The sequence below is a fragment of the Aspergillus pseudotamarii genome (genome assembly GCF_009193445.1).
Source record: "Aspergillus pseudotamarii strain CBS 117625 unplaced genomic scaffold BDV38scaffold_18, whole genome shotgun sequence".
Classification (NCBI taxonomy): domain Eukaryota; kingdom Fungi; phylum Ascomycota; class Eurotiomycetes; order Eurotiales; family Aspergillaceae; genus Aspergillus; species Aspergillus pseudotamarii.
In genome coordinates, this window is record NW_022475032.1 from 353,228 (window position 1) to 369,709 (window position 16,482).

The 16,482-nt window shown below is 48.0% G+C and overlaps 8 protein-coding genes across 8 annotated transcripts; 4 read left to right on the top strand and 4 right to left on the bottom strand.

Moving 5' to 3' along the window:
- Nucleotides 1–1,991, top strand: BDV38DRAFT_291732 (major facilitator superfamily domain-containing protein; the record flags this gene model as incomplete). Its single annotated transcript, XM_032061813.1, has 7 exons — nucleotides 1–223; nucleotides 278–393; nucleotides 508–649; nucleotides 702–822; nucleotides 889–1,711; nucleotides 1,763–1,868; nucleotides 1,924–1,991. The coding sequence occupies 7 exons, from the start codon at nucleotides 1–3 to the stop codon at nucleotides 1,989–1,991; spliced, it is 1,599 nt and encodes a 532-aa protein (XP_031915076.1).
- Nucleotides 1,992–2,993: 1,002 nt separating this feature from the next.
- Nucleotides 2,994–3,918, top strand: BDV38DRAFT_243429 (uncharacterized protein). The gene is made up of 2 exons (XM_032054219.1): nucleotides 2,994–3,205; nucleotides 3,266–3,918. Exon 2 carries the CDS (start codon nucleotides 3,285–3,287, stop codon nucleotides 3,768–3,770), a length of 486 nt encoding a protein of 161 aa, XP_031915077.1. The 5' UTR covers nucleotides 2,994–3,205; nucleotides 3,266–3,284; the 3' UTR covers nucleotides 3,771–3,918.
- Nucleotides 3,919–5,029: 1,111 nt separating this feature from the next.
- Nucleotides 5,030–5,718, top strand: BDV38DRAFT_58003 (VOC family protein). The gene has a single exon (XM_032063578.1). The coding sequence runs from the start codon at nucleotides 5,226–5,228 to the stop codon at nucleotides 5,640–5,642; it is 417 nt and encodes a 138-aa protein (XP_031915078.1). The 5' UTR covers nucleotides 5,030–5,225; the 3' UTR covers nucleotides 5,643–5,718.
- A 76-nt stretch (nucleotides 5,719–5,794) lies between these two features.
- BDV38DRAFT_281577 (uncharacterized protein) lies at nucleotides 5,795–6,508 on the bottom strand (the record flags this gene model as incomplete). Its single annotated transcript, XM_032059587.1, has 2 exons — nucleotides 5,795–6,366; nucleotides 6,421–6,508. 2 exons carry the CDS (start codon nucleotides 6,506–6,508, stop codon nucleotides 5,795–5,797), a joined length of 660 nt encoding a protein of 219 aa, XP_031915079.1.
- Nucleotides 6,509–6,940: 432 nt separating this feature from the next.
- Nucleotides 6,941–8,730, top strand: BDV38DRAFT_243433 (uncharacterized protein). Its single transcript, XM_032054220.1, has 2 exons — nucleotides 6,941–8,179; nucleotides 8,237–8,730. The coding sequence occupies exons 1-2, from the start codon at nucleotides 7,175–7,177 to the stop codon at nucleotides 8,564–8,566; spliced, it is 1,335 nt and encodes a 444-aa protein (XP_031915080.1). The 5' UTR covers nucleotides 6,941–7,174; the 3' UTR covers nucleotides 8,567–8,730.
- A 1,124-nt stretch (nucleotides 8,731–9,854) lies between these two features.
- BDV38DRAFT_58016 (uncharacterized protein) lies at nucleotides 9,855–10,382 on the bottom strand. Its single transcript, XM_032063579.1, has one exon. The coding sequence runs from the start codon at nucleotides 10,211–10,213 to the stop codon at nucleotides 9,893–9,895; it is 321 nt and encodes a 106-aa protein (XP_031915081.1). The 5' UTR covers nucleotides 10,214–10,382; the 3' UTR covers nucleotides 9,855–9,892.
- Nucleotides 10,383–11,353: 971 nt separating this feature from the next.
- BDV38DRAFT_243436 (pepsin-like aspartic protease) lies at nucleotides 11,354–12,757 on the bottom strand. The gene has a single exon (XM_032054221.1). The coding sequence runs from the start codon at nucleotides 12,019–12,021 to the stop codon at nucleotides 11,365–11,367; it is 657 nt and encodes a 218-aa protein (XP_031915082.1). The 5' UTR covers nucleotides 12,022–12,757; the 3' UTR covers nucleotides 11,354–11,364.
- Nucleotides 12,758–13,728: 971 nt separating this feature from the next.
- Nucleotides 13,729–15,367, bottom strand: BDV38DRAFT_58025 (Dyp-type peroxidase). The gene has a single exon (XM_032063580.1). The coding sequence runs from the start codon at nucleotides 15,269–15,271 to the stop codon at nucleotides 14,129–14,131; it is 1,143 nt and encodes a 380-aa protein (XP_031915083.1). The 5' UTR covers nucleotides 15,272–15,367; the 3' UTR covers nucleotides 13,729–14,128.
- Between the last annotated feature and the right edge of the window lie 1,115 nt (nucleotides 15,368–16,482).

Sequence of the window (16,482 nt, forward strand, 5' to 3'; positions counted from 1 at the left end):
ATGGTCGCTCAAACAGACGCAGTGGGTTGTCGTGATTCCGCTCCGGAGGAACGGGGTGGGACAAAACCTTCTTACCAGGTTATCTCGGAGGACAGCGATAGACATCCAAATGGCCATGGCCATGACGAGGAAAGTGCCTTGCTTTCTAGTCCGACCGCAAATGACGAACGCAAAGTAGAGCTTTCGACCAGTATCAGCACTATCGTGGCCGTCTTACTGCTAGGTTAGATATTGTATTGGCGGGATGATCGGATACCAGGCGACTGACTTGCGATAGGCGAATTCATCTCGAATGCCGATAGCACGCTAGTTATGGCTGCAACGGCAAAGGTGTCGTCTGAATTTAACCAGCTTCAGGATGCCAGCTGGTTGTCGACGGGGTATACTCTGGGGGTCTGTGCCGCGCAACCGATGTACGGAAAGTTGAGCGATATATATGGACGGAAAGCGCTTCTGCTTGCGGCATACGTACTGTTTGGCTTGGGTTGTGCTGTCTCGTAGGTTCAGTATAGCGTGGTGGTGCATTCATCTGCTAACGATTGGTTATTCAGGGGGATCGGTCGGGATCTTTGGACGGTCATAGTAGGCCGAGCAGTCAGTGGTATCGGAGGTGCAGGCATTATGACCCTTGGCTCGGTTATTATCACTGGTATGCGCTTTAAAAACCAGGATAGAGCATTGGCGGTTGACCTTCTTTGCAGATATCGTTCCCCGACGTGAGGTCGCGTCATGGAGAGCATATATCAATATCGCCATGACTCTGGGTCGAAGTGTCGGAGGTCCTGTTGGTGGATGGCTGACGGACGCCATCGGATGGCGCTGGTACGCTCATGAGTGAAAATCCCTTTCAAGAATTTCATTAACAATAGGGTCTTGTTATGGTACCAGGCTGTTTCTTCTACAAATTCCCTTCATCGTCCTCGGTGGCCTTCTAGTGATTGCCAAGCTGAACATCACATACCACGCCACATCGAAAGCCTCTATTCGCCGCGTTGATTTCCTGGGAGCGGGACTACTTGGAGCATCCGTGGTGGCCATTATCATGCTCCTCGATCGAGGCGGCCATGCCTTCCCATGGATCTCACTCCTTTCCTTCGTGTTGGGCGGTACCGGTATCGCATTACTTGTGCTCTTCGTCTGGGCTGAACGCGTCGCAGCCGAGCCCATCTTCGATCTTCGGATTCTGGCCCGACCAAACGTGGCATCCAGCTATATGGTTGGGTTCCTTCAGATCACCAGCCAGCTGGGCATGCTATTCTCCGTCCCATTATACTTCCAAGTGTCACAACGCGCTTCCGCGACCGTTGCCGGCGGCCATCTGGTCCCAGCCGTGGTCGGAAACACGGTCGGAGGTTTATTAGCGGGCACATTCATCCGTCGAACAGGCCGCTACAAGGCATTGTTAGTCATTGGAGGACTTGTCGCTGCAATCACACATGTTCTCATGCTTATCCGGTGGAACGGCCATACGAACTTTGGAGAATCCTTATATATCATTCCCGGAGGTATAGGTACGGGCATCGCATCGGCGTCTGCTTTCGTCGCTATGACAGCTCTACTCGAGCCTCAGGACATGGCCATGGCGACCGGTGGATACATGCTCATAGTCAGTTTCGCCATGACGACTGGCATCACCATGACCAATACGGTTCTCGGATTAGGATTCAAGCATCAGTTAGAACAGAACCTGCACGGCAAGGAGGCGAATAAGGTGAGCAGCTCGATGATAATGATTGGACAACTTGGGTACTGACAACGTTAGATCATTCGTCGCGCGACATCGGATACGAATTATATTGCCAAACTCGAGGGAAAGATTTGGGAGATTGTGGTGGGCTGCTTTGTGGCCGGATTGAAGAATACTTACGGTGAGTCCTTTTTCAGAGGTTCTACTTGGCATGCTTATACTAATTAAATGGGCAGGGATCTGTCTGGTATTCTCTATCTTGGGCTCGCTGGTTGCACTGACGATTCGTCATCATCACTTGTAGAATGCGAGTTGGGTTTGAAGAGCGTTTATGATGGACTGAGAGTTGCCCTTATTATGATCAGTAATCCTTGGTCCTCGTTACAAAATCCGTATACCACGTCCTTTTGTACATAAAACATTTCACCGTTGCGTGAGTTCCAAAGTATTGTTGCCCTGAAGGATAGCTACTCAGCTCTGGCAGTCGCTCGATCCTTACGAGCCGTTTTTCACATCGAAGTACCCTGTTAAATTTCAGCTTCATACTATTAGTATCATTTTCTAATGCTCCTGTAAAAGCAGGGAAGACGTCTGGGAAAGGCGACGCTTGATACGCTTGATGTAGGCTGTGCATGGTTATTCAAAACAACAGCCTTGCGACGAAATAAGTCATATCTTGTTCGAATCGCCTGACGGATACTCTTATTGTGCCATATTATCAACACATTCTGATTATCGCATACATGATATTCAGCTAAACACGCCGAGCAGAACAAAAATGCTTAACCACAAAAAGCAACAAGACAAGGATGCTCAAAGTGGATTCTCCAGCACCCACACATGGTCATGCCTGCCCTAAAGAGCGCAATCTTATGGTCACCTAGCCGAGGTTCATGATGATGGTAATTGGCAACCTAACATGGACTTTTTCACTGCCTATCATTAGCCCTACCATAAGACTGACGAGATATTCAATTATTTTATTTCTTTATTCCCGTATTCATTTCAGTGCACTGTACTGGGCTAATGCGTTAGGGGCTATGAATGTTGGAGGAGGAAAATTCACAAGTCCCATCGACAACAACCCCTTCAACTTTCCACGTCATCACAACAGGGGGAACCCCTGTCCAGGAAAGTTAATACTACCAAATTATAGGATTCATCGTTCCTATTCACCTAATGCTGGTGGGTGTGAAATATCACCCTGGCCCATAACACACCCTCTATAGGGACCGCTCGGCGCTAAATTCACACTTACAGCCGCACCTTGTTGCCAATGGCTTATTCTCAAGATTATTTCTCAAAAGTTCAAACCAGCAGGGCAGGCCGAGATAATTTAAGATATCGTCGATATTCTGTCTGAATCAATCGACTATACAGCCAGTGTCTTTGAGCTTTATGCGTCGTGCGCTACTTGAAGCTCTGGACTGAGCTCCATAGATTACTCTATATTGTCTGCATTTGTTCTCTGCGAGTGACAAACTTACTTTACTACTGGTGTTGAATTACGTAGGACGGGTAAGCTGTTGATGAGTTTCTGCTATCGAACTGTCTAAGTGCTAACTCTGGAGCGTGCAGCAACGTACCACAATACAAGATGACTCCAGTGCGCGCCGAAAAACCAGAATCTGTAGAAGGCTCAAGGCCGAAGACAGACTACGAGCGGTGGCTTGAAGAAAAAGACAAGAATTATCAGATCGCTGAAAGTTCAGAGTACCATCCGCCCATCCCCGGTATTGATGGGCAAGTTCCGCTATTCCTCCATCCCCCTGACCTCGACAGCAGTCCGCGCGAAAGTGGTCACTTGACAACGCCCGATGCTACGGGGTTGCGAGCGCATCATTGTCATGGCGAGTTTCTGCACCGACTGACTGCACGACCGCCCTCTCCTCTGAAGGCTGTTATCACCGAAGTTCTCCTTGAGTCTTGCGTATGGCAGCTGGCATTACTGTCCGTCGTGATTGTTGCTTTTCTACTCGCTGTACAACGTATTGGCAAGCGACGTTGTAGTGGAAGGACGTCTTTAGTGCTCGCATCATCTGAGCAACTGATCCCAGATATTGACGAAAAAGAGCTGGCTTGAGCTACGATATCTTGTAGGTGGAGCCCGCGCCCGAAGCAGATTGCGAGTTGGTAATAGCTGTCGTTTTCCCGTTTTTTTCATTTTCTTTAGTAACTAATTATTCTACTCACTGCTGGTTTAGTGTAATTTACTTCAAGTTGTATGACCCCAATATCTATCCATTTACAGCACAATAAACTAGAGAAAAAGAAAACCCTTAAACATGAGAAGAACTGTAGCAGCGATAGGGCAGACTAAGCCCTTAGGAAGGAACCAGGCGTTCCATTCATAATTCCCAAATTGTAAACCACATCCACCCTAGCTTGAGTCTGGGGTGTGCCCGCGACCCTAAATCTACACCAGCCCCAATGAACCCTGAATGGCGCAGTTAGAATGTCATAATACCTAGAGGGAATGAGCACGCAAACCTGCCCCACAATAAATTGCAATGCAATGCCAATTGGCGGTCCTAACACCGGATGTAACCCTACTCTGTTCCAGGCTAAATATAGCTCGGCATTACCGGATAGAGGGATATAACTTTCGAGTAGGAGGCCACTCAAGACCTATGCGTAGCGACAGGGTTTCCGAAAGGAGAAGAAGGATGGTCGTTTTGGCCCCGATCTGGATCAGATGCTTGCCCCGTGACTAAGTTCGACCTGTCGAGACTAGTCCCACGGGAGGCAATTCTATCTAATCTATCCATTCTATCCGGCCGAGGGCAGGATTAGTAAAGCATCCATTCCGTGGTCTTGTACAGAGTACTTTGGACAACTTGCCGGTAGGGCAGCCAAGACCACGTGCGGCGAGTGATAGTATCAATTGTGGGGCACAAAATGACAGAGAAACAGGGTAGGAAAGCCTATGGTGTCGTGGAAATAATAGGCACGCGATGGCTTTGCTTACTATTTCCATGGATCTCGATTTAGGCGAGGCTTTTGATAAACTGAGCGGGCTTCTGTCTATTAGTGCGAATAGTCGTAATACAGTAGGGTCCCATACAAAAGCTCCCCTGGTTAACTATCAGTGCCTGTCATTGATTCATGTGGTAAAGAAGCCCTGACATCCATGTTGTGGGGCATTGTGGATAGTAACGAAACTAACAAAGAAAAGCATATGAGCCACTATCTTTAGCTGTTTCGGAATAAGTGTGCGTACTTTAATTATTAAATTCAATTTCTACGAGGAAGGGTGTTTTGTACTCCCAGTAAATGATCTACCGTAGTTAAGGAATAAATCATATTTGACGGTTAGCCATTGCGGCTGTACGGCAAGCCCCTTGGAAATCGACGGTTGCAAGTGGTAGTGATCAAATAACCTCTTTGCCAAGAGCCATCCCCACAATGCATTGTGTTCTGCCTAGTGCTGCCTAGACTCCAGGGATAAACTATTGAATACTTCGCTGTTCTAAACCACTCAATACACGATATCCAAGCTTATATCACATTGCTATATTGCCCTCAATCTCAAACAGCAATGAGCTCAATGACAACATCCGTCACCCCCTTCCTCATGTTCGAAGGCGACGCTGAAGCGGCCTTGAACTTCTACGTCCAAACAATTCCAGGATCTAGTATCATCTCCATTACACGATATGGGCCCGGGGAAGCGGGGACTGAAGGGAAGGTTTCCATGGCCAGAGCGAATATCGGGGGATCGCTTGAGGTTATGGCCATCGACAGCTACGTGAAACATGCCTTCAAGTTCACGCCTTCGCTGTCGCTGTTTGTTAAGTTGAACGACGAGCATGGTGAAAATGCGATCGATCGTGTTGTGGGTGGTTTGGGTGAAGGAGGTGAGGTACTTATGCCGTTGGATAACTATGGGTTCAGCCGCCGATTTGCGTGGGTCAATGATCGGTTTGGGGTATCGTGGCAACTCAGCCTTGAATGAAATACTGGGGAGAAACCGAAGCCAGGTACACAGGATGTCTGTATTGGAGTTGGTGGTGATGTGGGATTTATTATGCGCAATCTACGGTTAATGATAGCCCTTCTTCACTCCCACACTCCGTTTCCTAGGCAGAGTGATACGATCAACATCAATCAAGCTAGCTCATATCGAACATGACTACTGTCTGCTTCCTTTCTGCTACTTTCGCCAGACAATTCATACGCACGCTTACCCTCGAGAAACATATCCTCCGGGACAGCTAGATTGGTACAACTCTTATCAGGAGCAGGTCGTGCAAAGGGCCCGTCATGAACGACGGACTTGTGCTGATTTCTTCTTTTCCACAAGAAGAGCACCGCCACAATAACAGCACCACAGAGAGGCACACCTAAGCCAACACCAATGCCTATCCCGAGGTTTTTACCATGAGATGAACTTTCATTCTTTGCTTCCGAGGAACTCGTCGGCGAGGCAGAGGTGGTGGCATCACCATGTAATCCATCCGTCACGGTCGCAACCCCCGTGGGCGTTGGCGTAGGAGTAAGGGTAGAGCTCGAAGAAGCATCCTGATCCCAACCGATCCAGAATCTGGCGCTCCAGATCCCCCCAACTGCCATGTCGTCGCTCGAACCCTGTGCGTTGACTAGTCGGAGTACGAACGGCTTGGTATCATCTCGAGTCGGGTACCCAACTCTCCATTCGTGCCAGGTAGCTGCTGTGTTCACTGTAGCTGTTGTCAAGATCATCAGTCTAATGTGTAGGTACCAACTGCACGTACATGTAAGAGCAACTGGATCGTTGTAGTTGGCGCCCTGAACTAGATAGAGATTGGCGGTCTTGTACTTTGTCTCCCAGCTGATATTCATAGTTGACCCTTGGGTAAAGCACTGGGGCGCTCCGTTGGGATAGAAGAATTTGCCATCGGGCCAGATGTCTGGCAGCGGGAGAAGTACTGCAGGACATCCAGCGAGAGAATGATGAACTAAGAGGAGGGCAACCCACAACCACAGGAGCATGTTGTCATAGATCGGTCGATTTGAGCGACGTTAAGTCTGTTACAGACGTACATAGCAGGTAATGAAAAGAATCCAAATATGTATTTCAACCAAGGTACCGTCATTCACCAAGGTCACACATGACTTCGAGTAGTTCTTCGATCACAGCCGTGGTATAGTCCATGTTTCCTTATCTGACATTGCATTTCCGAGTGAAGCACGGCAGCAGATCCCAATTAAGCATTGCGCGCTAATGTAGTGAAGCTAGGCAGGGGTTCCGTTCTTCCCATTGGCCTCGTTTCTGGATAGCGCTTACCGGAATCGAGTTCGGCCTATGAAGAGCATCGAGATAGGGTTCAGGGTCCATTCACTAAATAAACAAAGACCTGACTGGTGCCTGTGGAAAAAGGCCCCCTCCCCATAGTAAAACTAGTTGATAAGGTAACGTCAAGTCAATGTCACTTTAAAAACTGTGGAGACCGGCTTTCCACTCCCACCGCATCAAATTAATCCATCTCACCCGTCGCACTCTCAGCAATGATTCCCTCCCGTGGGCGAAATATCCCTCTAATTGTGGCCCCTCTACTGGTTTTCATACTGTTAAATTATCTCTTCTGGTTTAGGAAAGACACAGATGGTGCAGAGCAAGAATTCATCCAGCCACAGAATAATACCAACGGTGATCCAGCCGCATCAAATCCATCCGACTGTCCTGAGCTCCCAGGGATACACGACGTGCTCGTGGTCCTGAAAACTGGAGCCACCGAAGCATTGGAGAAAGTGCCGGTCCACTTTAACACTACTCTGAAATGTATTCCGAATTTTGTCCTCTTCTCTGACTTCGAAGAGGAAATAGCTGGTATCCAAGTACACGACGTCCTGCGCAGCGTCGACGAGAATATCAAACAGACAAAGGCAGAATTCGACCTTTACAACCGACTACGTGTATCCGGACGCGCCGGGCTAACAGCAGAAGATATCAACGACGATCCAAGCACGCCATCCGGTAAACCCGATAATCGGGGATGGCTCTTAGACAAGTGGAAATTCTTGCCTATGATCAACGAAACGCTCAATATTCGGGCTGACGCAAAGTGGTACGTGTTCATCGAGGCAGACACGTACGTGGTATGGCCGAACCTTCTGGCTTGGCTAGAAAGGTTTGATCCCAGTCAGCCATACTATATGGGATCCGGGGTGCAGATCCTAGATATCGTCTTCGGTCATGGGGGATCAGGACTTGTCTTATCCCAGGCGGCTATGCATAAAGTTTCCGGTTATCATGCGTCTAGAGTACAGGAATATGACGACTTTACCGCTGGACACTGGGCGGGCGATTGTGTCCTGGGAAAGGCGTTGAAGGATGCAGGAGTCGGTCTTTTCTTCGCGAATCCGATGCTGCAAGGCGACACCCCCTGGACATTCTCCCATTATGGACCCAAAAATGACCATCATTGGTGTACCCCGGTGGTGACCTACCATCATATGGCTCCGGATGATATTCGAGAAACGTGGGCGTTTGAGCAGAGTTGGTGGGCGAATGTAAGTCTACGCTGTCCTGGGCCTAAGGGGAAGCCATACTTATTCAGAAACTATTAGAGACAAAAGCAGACCCTTCTGCATGCCCATGTATTCGAAGAGTTCGTCCGCCCACAAATCCAGGAAATGAGGGAGGACTGGGATAACGCTTCCTCCGATGAGAGCATCGAAGGTACTGGCAGTCGGGAAGATTGCCAAGCGCAATGTCAGAAGGATCACCAATGTCATCAATACTCCTACGAGCCCGGAAAGTGCTTGACCTCCAAGGTAGCCAGGCGAGGGAGTAGCAAAGCTGGCATGGGCTCTGGCTGGATGCCTGAAAGGATTAACAAAACAATGGATAGCCTCGGTTCTTGCGGAAAGATCAAGTGGATCATTCCAAAATCATGATGATAGAGGTTGGCTTCGATTGTTTTATTGTTCCTCTATTCACGGTTGGTGAGTGAATAAATTACTACCAAGCGGTGTCCCTTGTCCCTTGTACATACATGCACACAGTCATCATAGGTTATGAATGTCTTCGAACCCATCCGCAGGCGGCTGGGGAATGAGGCCGATACCGCCAAGAGAAATCCTCTCATTAGATTGCTTAACTTTTATCCACAGGCAACCTTTCGACATGAAGTGGTCATCAATGCAGTAGTCAAAATGCTCTCTTTGTATGGCCTCTCTTCGAACAATGATTGGCATTTAATAGCCAGAATAATATCAGGTCACTACAATCAGCTGCCTTATTGCTTCGTGCCGAAAGAGAAACAAAAAAAAAAGAAAAGAAAAGAAAAGAAAAGAAAGAAAGAAAATGAAAAAAGAAAAGATTTATAAGTGAGCAATCCAGAGAGACGATTTGAAAGAGTGAACAAAATTAAACAGAAGCTGCCAGTCATCGACACACGTGCTGTCCTAAACCCCGACAGGCCGTATGTCAACACAGCTGAGGTCTCAACTCCATTGCTACGTGTGTGATACACGCCATGATCAAGCAATCAATCTATCAAAACTACGATTCTTTTCTTGCCCGGTATTCCGGGAATAGAGCGGAAGAAAGTTCACGGGCAACAGTCTACAACTCCATGGTCTCGCGGCGTACTTGGTGAGTAAATGCCAAAACTCGGAACTACTGTGCTCTCCACTGGCATGTGGTCAGTTTATGAAGGGTGGTACGTTACAGCCGCGCAATTTCCCCAAAGCCATATGAACGGTTGGATCCTAGTGAATTTGAGCTCATTGTGAGGTTTTTATGACCTTGGGATAACACTGCCTTCTTGCTCGAACAGGTCAAAAGATCTACCGGACTGGTCTTTGGCCCCCACGGCAGGGCGACCTAAAGTGGGCGCTTTTACCCTTTTGATCTACGATAATATCAAGCGGTCTGCACCCATAGGGCTAGTGCCTTCCAATTCCCCAAAACAGTGATTTTAAATCAATGATTGCTGGCGCAAACTCTGACGACGGCTAACCCAGCAGCTCCGTCAAATGCTCCAACCCTGACTTGACTCCGGAAAGTCTTGTGATACCGTGTAGCGTGTGGCAAATAAAAGTGTGATAATTATTCATTATTTTATACAGTAATACTCTAGAGTGAATCAAACACAGGATATCCACAGATACACCGTCTCCCGATATACTCCTAGGATTTCCTCAACGCCCCAATCTTCCAGGTTCCCAAAGATTATGCAGTTAAGAGAGCCTCCCCGAGAGGTCCCATGACATATCCCATCAGAACCATAAAAGGAGACCGAGAGCAGGTTTGGAAAGTTGATGAGGGGCTATGGACTGCCCGCCCTTGTCGTTGTGAAACTCGGCGACCTGCTTCACGCCGCGCTCTTCCAAACATGAAGTGACATTGCTTTGATTGCCGTGGGTGCTGCAGAAGCGGAAGCATGTATTCTTGTATAGTTTGATCTGGTTTGTCTCTCCGCAGCAGGCTTGATGATCGAGGAGGTATTGGTGATCATTTGGGAATGCAACGACCTCGGTCGAGTTCCAGAGACCAATTGGAGGTGTACGGACGGTTGCAGGACACTTGCTGTTCGTCATGATTAAGGCGTGTTGTGGTGGATGGTAGAGGGTGGTATAGACTTTAAGGAATTGGATTCAGTCGACTTTTTGCTAGTGATTGCAGTTTTTGAGCTTTATATCCAGGCCAAATAGGCTCGCAGCCAGAAAGTGATCTTTTGGGGAGGGGGAAGGCAATCGTTTTTGATGGTAGACTGAACCTCGAAACGAGAAGAACATGGCCATATTTATCTTCTCCCTGTCCAGCTCATTGATCCACAATTGCTGAAATATGCAGCCCAGCGAGGCTCTCAACAAGGATTAACTGGATGAGGCTCATTTGGCCCCAGACCTTAGTTTGGGGGCAGTGTCGGTAGCTCTATGCTGGCTCTCAACTGCTTTGCTGATTCCTATTTCGCCTCGCCGTTTGGCTCCTACTCTCTCAAGGTCCACCAAGAGCAACGTGGATCTTCTTTAGTGCCAGCTTTTCAAGATTATTTTGGTGGCTACCCTAGCTCAGCCACGGATGTTCATACACCATCCAACAAAACCTGCAGTTATTGGTAGTCGCATTATGAGTTTTGGATATCAATACCCATGTTACCTATTAATCCATGGGCAGTGCCAATTAGAATCTCACTGATGGCTTGTTCCTGGCTTTGGTGGGCCTTTTTGTGAGGCTCTGTTGACCAAGATACACGCTTTTAGTATCCTACATGGCACTAAAATGATAGTTACTTCGCTGTGCACAGCTTAGAACTCACCAATATTGGGATGAAACAGAATTATTCTGCTGCACACTACCCCTTTCCTTCGCTCCTGTTGCACCATTTCTCTTTTCAGCATCTGGGTCAGTTACTACTGGGAACGCGACCAACGTTTTCTAGCTTGCTAGAGTTGTCACTGGCCAGGTATGTACTTCAATGGCCTCCCAGCGATACCTGTGTTTCTCCATAGTGGAGTAAAAGGTCAAGTTCTGAGCAATGTAGTCTTGGTTAGACATCTTGCTTACGCATATCTTATGAATAATAGAAGGTGATCCTTCAACACACACCGTAACAACACAGCGAGTAGGTATAACAAGTCATTGATACATTTCATCTCCGTAGATACAGGCTTTAGTCACTCCTAAAAGTAGCACAGCCAAAAAGAAATCTCATATGACCGGTGGGTTAATAGTAACCCTTCATCAATCATGGTCGCACTCCCTCTTTCAACTTCCCAAATCCAATCCGAGGATGATAGTCGGACACCTTTGTAGCTCCAAAATCCCACACAGTATAAAACTGTTGAAGTAGGGGCGTACCAAGAAGTGCGAAACCCTCACTCCCGCTATCGTCGAAGGGGGGATTGCACGCATCCTTCCTGTCAGCAAAACCCGGCTGGGCGAGTTGATCGCCGGTTAAAGTTAACTTGGGGTCTGTTTCGGACTCCCCGAAATTAAAAGTAATCGACCAGCTGGAGTTGAAGTCCGAGCACATGGGGATATATCCGCCCTGACTAATGGCGGTCCAGTTCATGCCGATTGATGCGTAGATTTCTGAAATGGCATTGGACGGTACCTGGAGTGCTCCAGCCCCGGTATCGAACACTGCTCTACCCCCTTCAAATTTACTGGTGGCTTGCTTTTTGCCTGCATTGCTTGATCCGGTCATCGATGAGAGAGTGGCGCGCCATACCTGATACTCCTTTTCCTGTGCTAGTGGAACATAGGTCAAGTCACCATCGACATACTGCTCCTCCTTCGAGCCACCGATGGTGAAAACACCTTCAGGATTTGTGCTGGTATTCCCGAACTCTCTACCATAGTAGATCGCAAAACGGGGCTTGTCAAGGCGACCCTGCTGCATCAGCGTCTCCACCACCGTCGTGGTGTTTGCGACAGCAATCGTGCTAAAGGCCAATCCCAAGAACCCATCCGCGGAGATAAATGGCCAAGAGGATTCATTCGCAGCCAAGAATGTTTGGTTCCATGTTAATGCGGCATGCCCCTGAGTTCCAGCCGGGAGGCTGAAAGTGTCTGCTACTCCTGGGCCAGCAGTCTTTCCCCCAAAATAATCAATGCTCCCATAAGTCCCTAGACGCGCGCCAGTCGAAGAGGCGGAAATGTTGTAGCCTTTGCGGTTATACCTGGTCTGGTCAGTCTTGTCGCTTTCAAAACTTGAGGTTGATTTTTCAAAGACGTACCCGCTTCCGTTCGGACACGTTGTCGCGCAGTTCTGGTCAACCACCCATGAGGAGGATGAACCGGTGTCGAAATGAAGGAAATGTGTTTGAGGAGGTGCGCCAATATCTACTTCCACGGATGCCTGAGGGCGTTGGTTATGTTAGTTGACGCCTAGTGCACGAGAACCAGTATATCGACCTACATAACTATTGCGAAAGTGAATTGGCAAATCAACCGTCGCACACCATGCCGATGGCAGGATAGTTGCTACAATGGCAATACCCAATGAATATCGGATCATTGTTACCTTTCTATTGGCATTTGACACTAAAGGCGGTAGACACTCGAATGCTAACTGAGACAGATGGAGTCACGAATGCGAGAAATAAATACTCCTTCCCTCTGTCGTCGCCTGCGCCAACGAATATATATGCCTCCCATCGAAAGCCACACCACCCCCTCCTGCCTCCGCACGATAGTAGCGATTGGATAAAAACAGATTATCTACTAGTAGATAGACTGATCTAGCTATCAGTGCCCAAAGAGCAGCAGAGACATGAAGTTGTCGCGATACGCCGACCACGAGGGACCATCATGAATCTGAAACATAGCGTCGGCCCGGAAGGGTCTATCGTCAGGAAAGTCGAATATTCATAGGATTCATGAACCCGTGCCCTCTCGGGCCGCTTCACATATGGAAGCCAAATCGTAGATCGGTAGGGAGCAAGAATGCGATAAGCATGTGTTAAAGCATTTGACCTCTTGGACTCGAGATCTACAGGCTCCAACACCTCGGAGCTTTGTCGGAGGTTCCGGGTCATACGTATATTGGTATCTTGACTATCTGAGACATTGTTTCACAGGACGGCGAATGTCTAGGTTTGCGAGGAATAGTTTTATGTGTATCTGCCTGCATGTACAGTTGTTTGGGAATGGTCCGAAAACAGAACAAGCCGATCATTACGGAATATGCCTCGGAATGTCAATTTAGGCTAATAGCGCAGACAGAACAAATAACCTCGAGGAATATTATTCGACACACACTAGCTACCGTTTCTCAGCTCAGATAAGCGCAGCCCATGAACGCGTGGCCAGTGACATGATCGCTCTATCTTGTCTGACGGATTAAGGTTAGTTGCTTGACGCAAGGTCCAACCGTCGTCCCATGCTGCGTATCGGGTGTGGAGGCATTAAAAATACTAAAAGTCTGGCTTGAGCGATCTCCATATCTCAATCAATATGTTATGAGTATGTTCAAGGTATGTACCTATACACCTCTTGAGACTAGCACCGAAGGCCATACTCCGTACTTGTAGTACAAGATATGATTCAGTACTAGAGAGCTGGTATGTGAAAACGTGTACTCGTTCCTAGTAACGTTTATCCTCTGCGTATCACACTGTTACTTGTGCAGGGAGCGGACATTGAACAATATTAGATGATCTTGGAGACAAGACTAGTGTGACAAGCATAGGGTGTATGCAGACAAAATTCAACTCATAAATAGGGGTCTCGTTTGGGTATGGATATGTAACGACCATCGCGAAGACTCTCAAATTATTGTGAAGCCAACGGCTATGAACGTGCAGACAGTAGCCCTGGAAGGGCTTTCTTTTCTAAAGCTATCTTTTTATTCACTTTCGCCAACGTTTATTGCAATGCAAGTCTTGGCTGCCGATTCATAGGGACGAACAAAAGTGTTTCAGACCGCTACACACCGGAGAAGTCATCTAGTCCCTCAAGACCAGAACCACAAACCTATAGAGCCCTGCAACCAACTATACAACACATTAATCATCCTCCAACCCAGCCAGAACACTAGCCGGCGGTGCATAAAAGGTCACTCCAGTCAACGGCTTCGAGAAATCCAGCAAGCGATCGTGCAAGCCCGGGGGGTTTCCAATAAACATGCGTTCCAACATCTTCTCAATAACCCATAACCGCCGAGTATATCCAATAAAATATGTCCCAAATTCGCCCGAGCTCGGGTTCCCGAAAGGCATATTGTCGCGGAGAATTTCATGTTCCTCTCCATTCTCCTCGATCGTCGCGAGCGATTTGTGTGATTGTTGTTTACCTTCGTCCGCATCATCCAACTCGATGTTTTCCCACTTGGTGCGGCCGATAATTGCTTCCTGCTTCTCGGAGGAGAGGGACTTCCAGCCTTGGAGGTCGTGTAGGTATTTTTGCACTACGATATAGCTGCCTCCGGTAGCGGAGGTGTCTTCTTCTGCGACGAGGATTGTATCGGAAACTGATGGGCCGACTGGGTTCGCTGTGCCGTCGACGAACCCAAGTAAGTCGCGCACGTCAAAGTACCGGAATCCGACCGTCTGATCGATGACTGTAACGGAGTCGCCGAGGAGGTCCATCAATTGGCGTTCGAATTCGAAGCATAAATCACGACGATCTGAGCGGATATGGAAAAGCAGGTCACCGGGAGTAGACACTGCTGTGTGCCTTTCGCCCTTTATCTCACGGAATGGATGCAGCTCGGTCGGGCGAGGGAGACCAGTAAGACGATCCCAGACATTGCTGCCAATTCCGACAGTACATGCGAATTGGGCAGCGAGATCGCGAATAGAAACATTTTTAGAGAGGTCATCGACGCTGGCGAGAGTCGAGCGGACCGTTTGAATGGCCTCTGGACTGTCTTTGACGGATACGACAAGGAAGGTTGCGGATTGTGTCAACGGTGCGTCGACTCGTTGCGGTTCGATGGGGACACGACTGCTCATGTTTGCGCTGGTGCGTGGTAGACGGGTTCTCGATTGAGGGGTGAAAGGACGTGGGATGTGTCTTGCCGAACTAATTCCAGCTATTTGCTGGCTTGCGAGGCTTTTTTGAAGTGGTAAACTAGGGAATGGACGACTGCGGCACCCTTGGGAGAAAGTGTTGTACACAATGTTCCTGCTTCTGGGGATCCTGTTCATATTTCACCACCGTCAGCTCCGGCGGACCTTGCTTGGGCTGGGTCGACTCAGGAAATCAATAAAATAAGGTCACCGAAGCTGAGGTGGAGCGTGAGGGGTCAGCAATTGAGGGCTAATCTTAGGATATCACTTACTCCTTTCGGCGTTGACGTCACTACTCCTGCTCTGGATTGGTCGACCATGTGACTGACCAGTAATGGAGAAACCCTAATTGGCCAATGTTCAAGAGGACTCTCTGATGCTATATACATGCAACGTTGTCCTCGATTGCGAACGTCAAAGGCGAGAGGCCTTGTTGAAGTCGTCAGAGCTCTTATCCAGCCACCTAGCATAGCCATATATTAGTTGAATATGGAGAAACACGACAAGTTTTCCACAATATGTACCTCATACTTACATTCCAGGACATGGCTGATCCATAATTCTAATACCTAGTCATATTCTATTGGTCATTTAGTATTGCCGGATTAGGCTTGGTTTGCTTGCATGCAGAAACTAACCTCAAGAGAGTTAGGACAGTTGGTCCGTGCGATGCGTCGTGTTTGATCTCTCGCCATTTTCTCGGGCGGGATTGACTGACAGCAACGATTGTTCTAGATGCACCGGAGACGGCCAGAGACCTCAATCGCTTAAATAATCATTTAGTACTCTCTCTGTTAAGAAGTTAAGAATGAAGAAGTGTTTCTGTGCAGCTCTGTTAGGATCTAGTTAATAATTTTAGATCTTAATATATCTAGAAGAATTGCCCTGGAATCCGTTGTTCAAACGCCTACCTTCAGGTTGATCATAGACTAGGCTTTTTCAATTTGTCGCATTGCTTGGTATGAGGATTCCTTAATCTGATCCGATTTCATGAGGAATTCGATCACCGTGACAGTCATCCAGACCATTGGGCGCAAGGAGCCTACAAATTTAACAAGTTGCAGTTGTATGGGTAAGCCCGCAAGGTTCGTAATTGAATGTCTATGAATGGGAAACTTTGATTGAAGATTACGATACTGAGGAAGGGGTGAACGTAACGTACAAGTCTGAAATCAGCGTGGGTATTTGAAAAGCATGAACACAATCTTGCAGCTGCGGCCAAACACATTGCTCCATGTGATATGCGCTGCGTTCGATTACCTGTGCTGGTCTGGTTGCAAAAATATTCCATCACCAGTCTTTAGCGCTACCCTCTCTCCATACACTGTGAGCCGCTCTTATAGACGTGT

What these genes read in the sequence shown, in the direction of transcription:
- BDV38DRAFT_58016 (XM_032063579.1), bottom strand. Translation starts at nt 10,213, where the DNA reads ATGACGAACAGCAAGTGTCCTGCAACCGTCCGTACACCTCCAATTGGT.
- BDV38DRAFT_58025 (XM_032063580.1), bottom strand. Translation starts at nt 15,271, where the DNA reads ATGAACAGGATCCCCAGAAGCAGGAACATTGTGTACAACACTTTCTCC.
- BDV38DRAFT_243436 (XM_032054221.1), bottom strand. Translation starts at nt 12,021, where the DNA reads ATGCAGCAGGGTCGCCTTGACAAGCCCCGTTTTGCGATCTACTATGGT.
- BDV38DRAFT_58003 (XM_032063578.1), top strand. Translation starts at nt 5,226, where the DNA reads ATGAGCTCAATGACAACATCCGTCACCCCCTTCCTCATGTTCGAAGGC.
- BDV38DRAFT_243433 (XM_032054220.1), top strand. Translation starts at nt 7,175, where the DNA reads ATGATTCCCTCCCGTGGGCGAAATATCCCTCTAATTGTGGCCCCTCTA. An exon ending in AGCAGAGTTGGTGGGCGAAT is followed by an intron (nt 8,180 to 8,236) that starts GTAAGTCTACGC and finishes AGAAACTATTAG; the next exon opens with AGACAAAAGCAGACCCTTCT.
- BDV38DRAFT_243429 (XM_032054219.1), top strand. Translation starts at nt 3,285, where the DNA reads ATGACTCCAGTGCGCGCCGAAAAACCAGAATCTGTAGAAGGCTCAAGG.